At 39.8% G+C, this 13606-nt stretch overlaps 1 protein-coding gene across 1 annotated transcript in view; it reads right to left on the minus strand.

Moving 5' to 3' along the window:
* Positions 1 to 13606, minus strand: part of SNX7 (sorting nexin 7) — a 60497-nt gene that overhangs the window by 19706 nt on the left and 27185 nt on the right. Inside the window, exons 3-7 of the mRNA XM_083359415.1 lie at positions 11515 to 11625; positions 10438 to 10602; positions 8191 to 8395; positions 4834 to 5033; positions 2706 to 2792 (exon numbers count right to left, since the gene is read on the minus strand). Of these exons, the coding sequence (XP_083215541.1) occupies positions 2706 to 2792; positions 4834 to 5033; positions 8191 to 8395; positions 10438 to 10602; positions 11515 to 11625 (768 nt within the window). The remainder of the gene's footprint in view (positions 1 to 2705; positions 2793 to 4833; positions 5034 to 8190; positions 8396 to 10437; positions 10603 to 11514; positions 11626 to 13606) is intronic.

A 13606-nucleotide genomic window follows, 5' to 3' on the forward strand; every position in this document is an offset into this window, starting at 1 on the left:
ACGAGAAAGAGGGACATACAGAAAAAGAATTTCCTGTGAACTAATTACTTTCTTTTTCTGTACCTTGTGACCTTGTGTCTCCTGCTCTTGGCACTTCTATATGCAAGTGACTTACTATAGCCTGCAGGCTTTGGATCAATCATTATCATTTGGATCCTTTACAATTCTTGGTGAGTTATTTTTGCCACGACAGATATATATACAGTTGCAAGAAAAAGTATGTGAACCCTTTGGGATTATGTGGTTTTTTGCATGAATTGGCCATAAAATGCGCTCTAAACGTCATGTAAGTCACAACAATAGAAAAACACAGTCTGCTTAAAATAATACTACACAAACATTAGCTGTTGTCATGTTTTAATTGAAGATAAGATGGAAACATTCACAGTGCAGGGTGGAAAAAGTATGTGAACCTTTGGACTTAATAACTGGTTGACCCTCCTTTGGCAGCAATAACCTCAACCAAACAATCCGTCCAGGCCCTGAGGCAGCAAAGCAGCCCCAAACCATGATGCTCCCTCTGCCATGTTTTACAGTGGGGATGAGGTGTGCTGTGCCTTTTTTTCTCCATACATAGTGTTGTGTGTTTTTCCCAAACAACTCAATTTTGGTTTCATCTGTCCACATTTGAAGTTTGCAAAAGAGCACCTGGATGTTCCACAGCACTACTGGCAAAATATACTGTGGACAGATGAAACCAAAATTGAGTTGTTTGGGAAAAACACACAACACTATGTGTGGAGAAAAAATGGCACAGTACACCAACATCAAAACCTCATCCCCACTGTAAAACATGGTGGAGGGAGCATCATGGTTTGGGGCTGCTTTGCTGCCTCAGGGCCTGGACGGATTGTTGTCATTGATGGGAAAATGAATTCCAGAGTTTATCAGGACATTTTGCAGGAAAACGTACGACCATCTGTCCACCAACTGAAGCTCCGCATAGGATGGGTGATGCAACAGGACAATGACCCAAAGCTTACAAGTAATTCAACAAAACAAGGGCTTCAACAGAACAGAATACGCCTTCTGGAGTGGCCCAGTCCTGACCTCAACCCGATTGAAATGCTGTGGCATGACCTTAAGAGAGCGATTCACACCAGACGTCCCAAGAATATTGCTACACTGAAACAGTTTTGTGCAGACGAGTGGTCCAAAATTACTCCAGATCGTTGTGCAGGTCTGATCTGCAACTACAGGAAACGTTTGGTTGAGGTTATTGCTGCCAAAGGAGGGTCAACCAGTTATTAAGTCCAAAGGTTCACGTACTTTTTCCACCCTGCACTGTGAATGTTTCCATCTTATCTTCAATTAAAACATGACAACAGCTAATGTTTGTGTAGTATTATTTTAAGCAGACTGTGTTTTTCTATTGTTGTGACTTACATGACGTTTAGAGCGCATTTTATGGCCAATTCATGCAAAAAAACACATAATCCCAAAGGGTTCACATACTTTTTCTTGCAACTCTGACCATAATCTAGAAATTCCACTGAGTCTTCGAGACCAATAGCCCTTCCTAAACCTGTCAGCTAGGAATTTATCCAGCCTCCTTTTCAAATGTTTTCAATCAAGGTAGTAGCTATCAATATATCTTAGGGTAAAATTTTGTAAGTTAATTTGCCGTGTGAAAAACTGCTTCCTCTTATCTGTTTTGACAAGGGGGAGTGAGGAGAACTACTGGACTGGCCTGGAGAAACAAAACGGATCCTGAAGACCTGAGAGTGTTGTTGTTGTTGATCAGACCTGACAAAAGATTTTCATCCCCACACTCTCTGGTGCATGGACAGGAGGGAAAATCCTTCAGGAGGTGGCAGCATCTTGCAACCTACCTGCCAGCTTCCTCACTGAGTTTCTGGGGAAGCCAGCAGAGAAGTTTGCAAATGATGATCACGGGGCACTTGGCAACCAATCATAAATGTGAACCGGTGATCAAGCACCCAGATCATGATTGCATGACTGCAGGGGTGGGGTGATTGGCATGCCTTTTTACAACATTGGAAATGCTTTACTGTAAAGCACCATTTCTGAGCTGCTGTAACTTCAAAAGATTACTAAAAGACCGTAAGTCAAGGATTGCCTGTATTATCATTTAGAAATATAGTATCATATAGCATGTCTCAATAAATCCTCATAGTTACAGTCCAGGGTGGAGGCTTGTAAGGAGTTAAACTGATTTCAGCAATATTAGGATGTCCCCAACTCTTTTGTTAATATACACTGCAATGTTGGATGATGCACCAAATCTTTGTAAGAGCTTGAAACTTGATGCTGTTTTTGTCATTTTGACAGCAGCAGCCATTTCTGTGGGTGCCTTGTGACAGGGTCTAAGCCAACCCTGTCCTATAACTGCACATTTTATCAGTACAGAGAATGTTGTGGGCAGAGGAATATTTAGCAGATGGTCTTCAATCTTTCCTCCGAAGCAATCCAGAGTGTGGGCTGAGGACTCTGCCAACTGCTTTTTCAGAACACGTACATTACTCAACTCCACATTCTGTCTCTGTACAGCTTTTAGTAGTTGTAGGGCAACATTCAAGGCTGACTTTCTTATGTACCTACAAATCTGCCAAAATCCTTAAGTAGCTCATAAAGATCATGATGGAAATACATAGGACAAAACAACAATAAACTGTGGTATAATATAGATTTGAGTGATAGCAAGAACATTTTGTCATTTTATCTTCAATTGCTTGCATGCTTACCAGACCATTGTCAGCTTTTTTATTATACATAGCATCAGTTTTGGAATCTAGTTCTGCTTGGATCTGGTCCCTTCTTTTCAAAACACCCTGAAATATGAAATAATACATGGATTAGAACTTTTGCACAAATAAACCTGAGAACTCTTGACTTGTGTTCGAGTCAAAATGGGGGAGAAATTCCCCCCCATAATTCTCTTATATGTAACACCAAGTTTCTGGGTTTTCCTGGATGTCATTTTCTGTCTACTTAACAGGAGAGGCTAAAAGCTATATTGTTGCTTTGCTACACAAGTGGGTCCATAAAGAGCTATGCTTTTTTTTTACTCCTCAAGGAAAAATGACATTAAATGAGCGCTACTGCCTGCACCCCACTATGAGAATCTACAGCTGAATGCAAGTCTTGCACCTGTCAACAGAATAGAATGGAAAAGAAATGAAACTGAGAAGCTGTGTTAATGGAAGGATGAGCTACCCCCTGCCTGCCCCAAATGCAGCCTAATTGTGTGGCTGAGGAGGAGTACAAGGGTCTAACAAATGCAATAACATCCTCTAATTTCTCATCTCACCTTTCCCTGCAATTAATCAGACAGCCAGGCACAATCAAGGGTTCCCATCAAATTGAATTCTAATGGGCCACACAGATGTTTGTTTGGACCTTGTTCAACTCATCCTGAGATGGTTTTCACCAAGTCTCCTCAAGATATCTCTTTTTTGTAAAGTCCTGTTGAAAGTACTGACAGTCCGCTGTCCCCCGTGGTTTGCCCACCTGTATGCCATCCTGTAGCAGAAGCCATACAGAATATGATCCTAATTCAACCTCTGTAATTTGCATGGCTCTTCCTCCTGTCTGACTCTCCTTATCTCAGTAGGCTTCTATAGTCTTCATTGTGAGAACTATTTGGGTGAAGGAATATATTGTGTTATCTAAATGACAACTGAAATGTCTCCAAACATGGCAATTTCCATTTGCCGAACTAAATCACCATGAACATGACAGATGAACCAGGGCAATAATAATAATATCCCTGTCAATGTCCCAAAGATGCTCTTTCAAGAGGCAACTGGACTTTGTTTTTCTTTCAAGATGTTTCGCTTCACATCCAAGAAGCTTCTTTAGCTCTCAGAGTTGAATGGGATGAGAAGCAAAATGTCTTCAATGAAAAAGAAGGAAGTCCAGTTGTCTCGTAAAAAAAGCATCTTTGGGACAACTATGACCTGGATGACTGAGAATCTACATAGACATTTACTTCTGTCAATATATATTAAATATTTCAAATGCATCACATAGGGCCTGACGATTTGAAGGACCAACTAGTTGCTGCCTATCCTGTATGATCAGGAGAGTATACTCCTGATCCTTCAACTGAACAGTATCATCTACTTTCTGATATGTTGCCTGCCCTATGGAAGAGCATCCCATCAGAGACCCATATGGCTGCCCCCTCCCCAATAATACTCAGAAGGTTGCAGAAACTTTGCCTATTTTCTTAGGCCTGGGAGTAGGATGGATGCCAAATCATTGTAGACTTTTAAAAAAAATAAATCTGTCATGGATTCTTTTCTTCTGGATTTCTATGACTTATTTCTCATGGAACCGAAGAACTATGAAAAATTGCATTCCTTGTAGAAATCCATACAAAAGTAGGTTTATAACATACTTTGAAACTACAAATGTCTATAGATACTGTTTCTGCAAGTTAGAAAGTACCTCAATTCAAATGGAATTCTTGCTTTCCAAACATGTTACCCAACGATTTCGTGCAGGAGTTCAAATGAGAAGACATATACTCTGCAAACCCACAATATTCTATTGTTAAAACAATCATTGATACTCACTCATTGATACCCCTCTGCCACACTAACTAGCTTTATAATCATGGTTCGTTGCCTTCTTGCTATTTTCTCCCTAGGAGTCCACAGATCACATACAGTTAAGAGAGGAAAGAGCTGCATTTTGCAGGAAAGCACATAGACATCATGCAGGAAAATAAGACACAATATGATCCTCACTTGCAAGCTACACTATTAGCACTGACTAAGGAAACACATTGGCAACTCATAAGAACATCTATTGCAGCAATGACATCAAAGGAAACTGAGCTGCTTAAGAGCTTCCAACCCATCGTACCATCAATATTTCATTGTAAAGCAAATATTCGTGTATAACAGGGAAGAAGCTTTCGTACAGTGCCGCCATCCATTTCTCCGCAGCTTTGCAACACTGGTCAATGCCTGTAGCCATTCCTTTTAATGTATCTTCCAGATCTTCTTCCGAAGCAGACCACAGCGTGTGAATTGGACCAAATTCCTTCATCTCATAAAAATAGTCTTGGGGGAAAAAAGGGGGGAGAAATAAAAGGCACTCAGGATTTCATCAACAATCTCTCAAGCAACTATTGTAAATAGGACAAGAGCTTTAAACAGCAACTCTTCCTAAAGAAGTGTTGTGATTCAAGGTCAGCCTGTGGGTTCGGCATTTGGGTCGGATGATTCAGAGGAGGAGGAGGGGGGTGTTGGAGAGGTTGCTGAGGGGGTTGGAGAGCTTGCTGATGAGAGCCCTCAGCCAGGCCCCTCCCACCTGGTCACGACGCAGACCCAGCGGTGTGAGCCTGACAGCTGGCCCTGTTCAAGGACGCCCGACGCAGGAGGCAGTCAATCAGGAGTAAACAGAGGAAGGCAATGGGGCACCTCGGAAGGAGGCAGAGAGAAGCCACGCCCTGAACTGTATAAAAGGGGAATGTGTGGGAGGGCTGGTTTGCTGAAGGCAACCGTTTGAATAGCTCCTGTTTCATGGTTCGTGTTTGCTCTCTTTGCTCTGTTTATGTTTTTATGTTAATAAATTTGGCAGGCTTAGTTCCAGCCTCTTGCCTTCTTGTAAAAGGGGTTGTCCCTGCCTTATCTGCAGGGCCGGTAGCAGGCTGGTACAGAACAAGAATACCCTAATCTGAAATTCTAGCATACAGTATCAGAGTTCGATAGCAGAGGCAGGTAAGAATGGTCCTATTTAGCAAATGTTCGAAAAGTTACATTAGTGATGAAAAAGTAACTTTGTGATAGGTCCTCAAGCTTACAACTATCACCGTGACCTCAGAGTCAGGAGGTTGTGATTCAGGCACTTCGCAATCGGTGTGCATTTATGAATGTCACAGCAGCCTGCAGTCATGCGATCAGTTTGTGGGCTTCACAGCCAGCAAAGTTAATGGAGAAGCTGGTAGCGAAATCACAAGTTATGGTCACATGATGTCTCACTTAATGACCTCGACGTTTTGTGTAATGATTGCAGTTGAACAGCTGTAAGTCTGGTGCAGTCACAGAATGTTTCACTTAACAACTGCACTGTTTAGCAATAGAGTTCCAGTCTCAATTTTGGTTATTAAGTGAAGATTACCTGCATCTTGCTCCCCCCTCCTTCCCATCTTTGTCTAATTTAATGTCACTATTTATTGTTTTAATGTTTCGAATGGTTTTTAATGATTCTACGCCACCTAGAGTTGCCACCAGGCAGCGTTAAGTTGAATTAATTAAGAAATTTGGGACCATCTTACCAAAAATCAATTTGCAAAAGATTTCCATTCAAGGCTATTTAAACATAGGGATACAAGTTTAAGCGAGCTTTAACTTAAAAAAAAAAACCAAAACCTTTTGTTTTTGCATTCAAAATGTATTGTGAACTAGTAGCTCAGTATGTGGATCACTACATAAGACCCATGTAAGAATTACTAAAATATTGCACCTGAAGAACTTTAAAAAATATATCTGAAAATATATAAAGGCTAAATATTATTTAAATGAGCTATATTAAAGGAATGCGGACAGAACATTTAATATCATTCATGTGCCCAGAATAAAAGCTTGCTCACAAAAAATGTATGCACTCATAAATCTGTTAATTTGTCCTTAAAATCCTACAGAACTCCTGGATTGGTTTTCTATATTTCATATTGGCTTCCATAGCAACCTCCTGGCACTATTTCCCCTCCCCTTTTCCAGGACTGACAAGGCTGTTTGCCAAGTCCTATGCTGTGGGTGTGCCTCTGTGCCACAGATTTTTCCACAGCTTGGAATTTAGAAAACAACCTTTTTTTTTGGTAGAACCGTAGGCACGATTATTGCTTTGAGCCTGGTAAAATGGTTTTCCTGGGGGTGGGGTGGGATGCTTTTAATGATACAGTACTCCTGAACTGTGTGTTTATTTTCTAAGAAAAAAAAGCTTTTCTTTTTTTTTAAGTAAAAGAACACTATGCCTTTGACCACGGACAAAATGCGAGGCTAACTCTGGAAAAACTTCTTATACATTGCTGCCAATGTTCTCCTTCCTAAAGTTACTTTACTTATTCTTTAGATGTATATATTGGCTTTTATTCACCAGCTGAAAACAATGTATATTGTAATTGCTACATGCATTTGGATATAACTACGAGGCAACATCATTTTTCCTGGCAATTAAGGATCGAAAATACTATCCATTTGGCATCAGTAGAAACTTTTTTTTTAAAGCTTAATTGCCATGTGAGGAATTGGGCTTATATTTAGGGGATCTCAGTGAAGCATCTTTTGCTTCATTTTTGTGCCTGAAAATTCACCTGCTCCGCTGTTCACTCACATATATACCGCATTTTCTTTAGGAAACTTCCTTTTACTGGCACCAGCCTAATTTTTTTAAATCTGAAACCTATAATCTAAAATGCAATGTGGTAGGTGGGTGGATTTTTCTGGGAGCTACAGCACATAAGGAAAAAAAAAGCCAATTCTTCTTTCCCAAGCTGCAATCTCCTTAAACGTTGTCCTTTTAGGGGGAAAAATAATATATCGATGGATTTTAACATTCAGCAGCTTGGGAAACAGATTGGAATCCAAGGCCAAGTTGATCCATGCAGTTGGCCATGTGTCTTTCTGAAAACATCACCCACATTCTTAATTGCTCTCTCCACAGGAGCTGACAATCCCGTTTCTTTCTTTTTAAAGCTCTGAGTGATTGACCAAAGTAGCCAGGCAAATGGGCGTTAGATGAATTGGTGTGATGGACGTATCTGCCAGGGACAGCAAATAGCTGCTATGGTGGTAAGTGGCTGGCACCTTCGGTGGCAGGGTGGAAATTATCTGAAAACGACACCAACCAGTTTCTGCCCATCTCAATACAGCGTTTCTTTCAGACGGTTCCTTTCAAAGGGAGAAAGAAATGGGTGATCTTAACTCCCTTCCTTATAGACAAGTCAGGACTTACTGGGGCAGCTGCTAACTTCTTCCATTTTTAAGACTGTCAGTGTCAAGACTGTTAAAACCAACGGGTTCTGCTGGAATTATTTCACAGAGAAAGAATACGCCCCGTGATTCTCTATTTGTGAGGGGCAGAGAACAGGGGAAAAAAAAAAAGCTACGGGCCTACACCTCGCCTTGCTATGAAGCTCTAAAATTTGGCAGGGGAAATATAATCCATCTGTATCCCAGGATTAGTTTTGCCTTTTTTCCCCCCTTCCCCACCAACCTTTTTTTTCTTTGTAAACTCGGTGGGAGATTTTGTTCAACAGATTGATTTTCTGGTTAAACACGTCGACATAGTCACTCATTTCTGTAAATATTTCCGGGCGATTTTTCACAGCACTGCCTCGCATTGATGAAGCCACTGCCTTGACTGTTTGTCCCATTCTGCTAAGTAAGCCAGGGCCCTGCTTCCTGTGAGATGAGAGTTCCTAAAAATTAAAGGAGGAAATCCAATTTCAGCATGGATAAATGGCTCTTATTGTACAATCAATTTAATATAACAAAAGCCCACGTCCACAGTAGAACCCCTGGCACAATCTCAAATAATACGGAGGTCACACATAGCAGGCCTATGTGCTCCACAGAATCACTGAAATGGGAACAGCTGCCACCTTGACCCCTCTGAAGATTTCTTTGGATGCCATCATTTCATCAGTGATCATAAAAGTACATTAAGGTTTTATTTTAGATTAGGTGAACAGCGATTAAAAACATAAAATCGCAATAATATCACAATATTCATTCAATCCGGTTTCTCCCCAAATATTAATTTTAGTTTATCTATGTTCTAGCATCTATTCATAGCAATACTTGAAACTTCACTGAAAGGTGAGTGCATAAATGCAGCTCATGATTATAAGGCCATAACCTGACTTTGTGTGGTATGCAAACATAGCCAGTATTTTCCATTTTGACTGTATTAAGCTTTGGCCAGCCTGCCGTGAGAATCTCTCTGTTAGGCCAGGAGGGGAAAATAGCAGTAAGGGAGAAGAGAGGGTCAATTTGGTGTAGTGGTGAAGGTGCTGGCCTAGAAACCAGTAGACAGTGAGTTCCAGTCTCCCTTCGGCAATGAAAGCTAGTTGGGTGCCTTTGGGCCTGTCACTCACTCTCAAGCCAACTCATATCCCAAGACTGTTGTTGTGAGGAAAATAGGAGGAAGCAATATTGATACGTTCACCCTCTGGAGATACACAGGCAGTCCTCAAACTATGACCACGATTGAGCCCAAAATTTATATCGCTAAATGTGACATTTGCCCCATTTTACAATCTTTCATGCCACAGTTGTTATGTGAATCGTTGCAGCTGTTAAGTGAATCTGGCTTCCCCGTTGACTTTTGCTTGTCAGGATGTCACAAAAGGTGATCACATGAGCCCCCCCCCCGGGGACACCGCAACCGTCATAAATATGAGTCAGTTGCCAAGTGACTGAATTTTGATCACGCGACCATGGGGATGCTGCAAGGGTCATCAGTGTGAAAAATGGATATAAGTCACTTTTTCAGTGCCGTTGTAACTTTGAACGGTCAGTAAATGAACTGTTGTCAAGTCGAGGACTCTCTGTATGGCTTTCTGAGCTGGCCACTGTCAAACCTGAGCAGAATTTTCATATCTGTAAAAAAAATGTTTATAGTATAATCCTATGCCTATTTCTTTGGAGGAACTGTTGCAAGTTGAAGACTACCTCAACTGTATATGAAAGAAAAGGCAGGATAAAAATCTAAGTAAAAAACAAAAAGGATTCCTCCAATCAAGGAGAAAGAATAAAGTGAGAGGGGGAAAAAACAAGAAGAGGAAAGGAAAAACAGGATTTGGACAGCTCTTAATGGGATGGGTTTCTTAGATAGTATTTATTTATTTATTTATTATTTGGATTTATATACCGCCCCTCTCCCGAAGGACTCGGGGCAGTGTACAGGGCAATTAAAACACTATATACAACACATAATATACAAAAATTAAAATAAATTAAACCAAGTAGCCCTAAACAATAAAACACGTTCTAAAATGTAAAATGTAAAATTTAAAATCTAAAATCCCAGTCCCTCAGTCCAGGCCGGCAAGTTCAAATAGCCAAGTCTTCAGGTTGCGGCGGAAAGAGCAAAGTATCATCCTAGATACAAATTTGGGGGAAAAAAATTATACAGCAACACAGTACTAAAATAAAATATTGGTATTTTTGCTAATAAAAATATAACGTTGGCTAAGAAGTCAAGAGTAAAACAGTTCGGTTTTGCCTTATGTAATTTATGCACGTTTAATGGTTTCATTTTCTTCAGGTTCGGCTCAAAGACTTTTGTATCAACATATAAAAGCTATCAGTGTTGTTGTCTTTAAGGTAATGAATTCATTTGCATGAAGTATGTGTCTAGGACCAGAGAAAAAAAATTATCTTAACCCAATTTGTATCTTATTTTGCTCAGACCTGGCCGATCCTACTGTATCAGAAAAATATCTGAAGGTTTCATTACCTCTGCTTGTGCAGTAAGAAAAATTTTGAGGTCCTCATTAAAAGTTAAAGTAGGATGATCAGCAATCCGGTTTAAAAACTTATGCAAAGCTTTCCTTCTGGTTTCAATGAATTCTTCATTAAATCGTTCCACAACTCCTTTCATTATGAATTTTTCAGGCAACGGCTAAATAAAGACGTGGAAGAATAAAACTAATTAAAGTGCATTCGTGCATATATACCTAAACCGCAACTCTAAAAATACAATTTCTATGCATGCCATGCCTTAAAATGAAATGACTCAGAACTCTTTCTTTATCGGCACAAAAGTTAACAGAGAAAGTGGGTAGAGAAAAATCTTTGTTAAGACACCCACATTTTCATTTTAGCAACTTTGTCTAATTTGGGGGCAAGATTCAAAAAACGATTGGAATAAAATGGCCCGATTCTATTCACTTTACAAAAGATAGGTTGTCTCATTATAACAAAAGCAATAGGGCAGGAGTAGGCAAGGGACGCGGTGGCTCAGTGGGTTAAGGACGCTGAGCTTGTCGATCAGATGGTCGGCAGTTTGGCGGGTTGAATCCCAAGTGCCGCGTAACAGAGTGAGCGCCTGTTACTCGTCCCAGCTTCTGCCAACCTAGCAGTTCGAAAGCACGTAAAAATCAAGCAGAAAAATAGGGACCACTACGGTGGGAAGGTAACAGCGTTCCGTGCGCCTTTGGCGTCTAGTCATGCCGGCCACATGACCACAGAGACGTCCTCGGACAAGCGGCTTTGAAACGGCTTTGAAACGGAGCGGCTCTTCGGCTTTGAAACGGAGATGAGCACCGGCCCCTAGAGTCGGACTAGCACGCATGTGCGGGGGAACCTTTACCTTTGGCAACCTTGGTTCTTTTATGACTCGTGATCCAGCATGGCTGGCTGAGGAATTCTGGGAGTTGAAGTTCACGAGTCATAAAAGAGCCAAGGTTGCCTACCCCTACAATAGGGAAACAGCCCAGAAACTCTGTTCTCTGGTGGCCTGCTATTGCCAATTTTAGTGTTCTATCTCCTCTCTAGAACCCAGCTTTCTATGTAGCTCAATAAAAAGTCTTACTGGAATAATAAGTGTTGGATGTGCTTCTTCAAGTCGTCCTTTCAACCAAAGAAAGTCCTGATAGCGTCTCCTAACTTCATACTCACTAGAGTCAAATTCACCACGAGTTGTCTGAAAAGAAAACCATAAAGTAAAAAACAAAATGAATGAGAAACTTGTATTTTAAAAATATATATATATATATATATATATATATATATATATATATATATATATATATATATATATATATACACACACACACACACACACACACATATACATATATACACATATATATACATATACATATACATACACACACACACACACACACACACACACACACACACACATATATATATATATATTGCAGCAGTATTAGTATATGACCAGGGAAAGAACTGAACAAATTAAATCATATATAAATTTGAGAATTCATAATGGATAGGATTCATCGTTTAGGTCTTGTCTGTAGTCTAGGTCAAATCCCTAAGACCACATGCTTTTTTTCATTCCTTTCACTGAATCTTCATGATCAAAAAAACTGCACCTATAACTTTATTTCTATTTTAAGCTGATTCTTCCAAGCAATAATTCAAGATACTATGTAGCAATAGTACTTAGACTTATATACCACTTCATGGTGCTTTACAGCCCTCTCTAAGCAGTTTACAGAGTCAGCATATTGCCCCCAACAATCTGGGTCCTCATACATAACTGCAGTTCATTACTGTGGGCATCAACCAGGCCCTTTAAACGTTCTAGAATTTTACATAACATTCTAGCATAAAAAACTTTGCAGAAGTCAGCTCACAGTATGGCATTCTTCATATGATCTGCACTACAACTTCCAACATCCTCTGTCAGTACAGCCTTGGATGGGGATGCTGGGACTTATAGACCAAATACATCTGGAGGGCACCACTTGGGAGAAGGTCCGCTCTAAAACCTACTAAGCTTTCCAACAACTTTAGAAGAAATGCCAGAGAACCTGACGTGGGTATAAAACTTGTCTTGCTAGCAAGAGAATAAGCCGTAGAAGTTACAGTAAGGCTCACTTCCAAAGAGAAATCGTGCATCAGTTGGCTGTCCCAGAGCAGGAAAGTGGGAAAGCAAATACGGTTGCAAAAATGTAGCTCCAAAATACTTAAGCACAAATTGTGGATAAATATAGAGCTGAAATGAAAAGACTGTATGTATATGAACTATGTAGAACATGTGTACAACATACAAACATATAGCAAGAATCTTCTCTGCAGTCCAGTTAACCAAGATCTCCTATTGCAGTATATGTTAACTTCAATTTAAATCGATTCATAAATGCCTACCTGAATTCCAATTGCACTATTCCCTTCTGGGATAAGCAAAGTGCAAAGAAGGAATAAGGAATTTTTTTAAAAAAATGTAGGCATGAAGAAAAAATAAGTCAAATCTAGTTTACATCAATATCATTCGCAATAAATCTCCATATCTTTCTATCCCTGCAAACTGCTATTATAATCACTATATTTATGTACTGAATCAACAGCCACTGACTTTTGTTCTCACCACTCCCTTTTCCATACTATATCAAATCTATTGAACCATAAAACTTTCCAGGTCTTCTTCCTTTCTATTCCACTCACTCTCCTGTTATATACTTGTTCTGCAATTCAACCCTCTTTCATTTTCTCTATATGATTAAAGTGTACTTCTGTGGTACGGGTCATTTATTTTTGTATCAAATCCACATTCATTCATCAATTGAGCATAGCCTCTTGGACTTTTCTTTCTTGTTTGGTCACAAACACTTCTTGAGTACACTGTTCCTACTACTTTCAGCTTACTTTACTGTTTCTCCTGATATACCCAACTCTAACTTGTTATAACAAAATGTACAGAAACAGATTTGCAACCATCTTGTTCTACAAATCCTCCCACTTTAGAGCAGATTACATACCACCCACTACTTTTCTATCATCATCTACATATTTCAAAATTTCTTTGCCCATTTCCCCATTTTTGTAAATACTTGATCAAAATACACAAGTTTATCTAGTTGCTCTAGTGTTTTTTTAAAAAAATACATGCATAACTTCCCATCATTCTCTCAACGTTCCCCATCAAACAC

This window comes from Vipera ursinii (assembly GCF_947247035.1).
Source record: "Vipera ursinii genome assembly, chromosome: 3".
NCBI classification, from domain to species: domain Eukaryota; kingdom Metazoa; phylum Chordata; class Lepidosauria; order Squamata; family Viperidae; genus Vipera; species Vipera ursinii.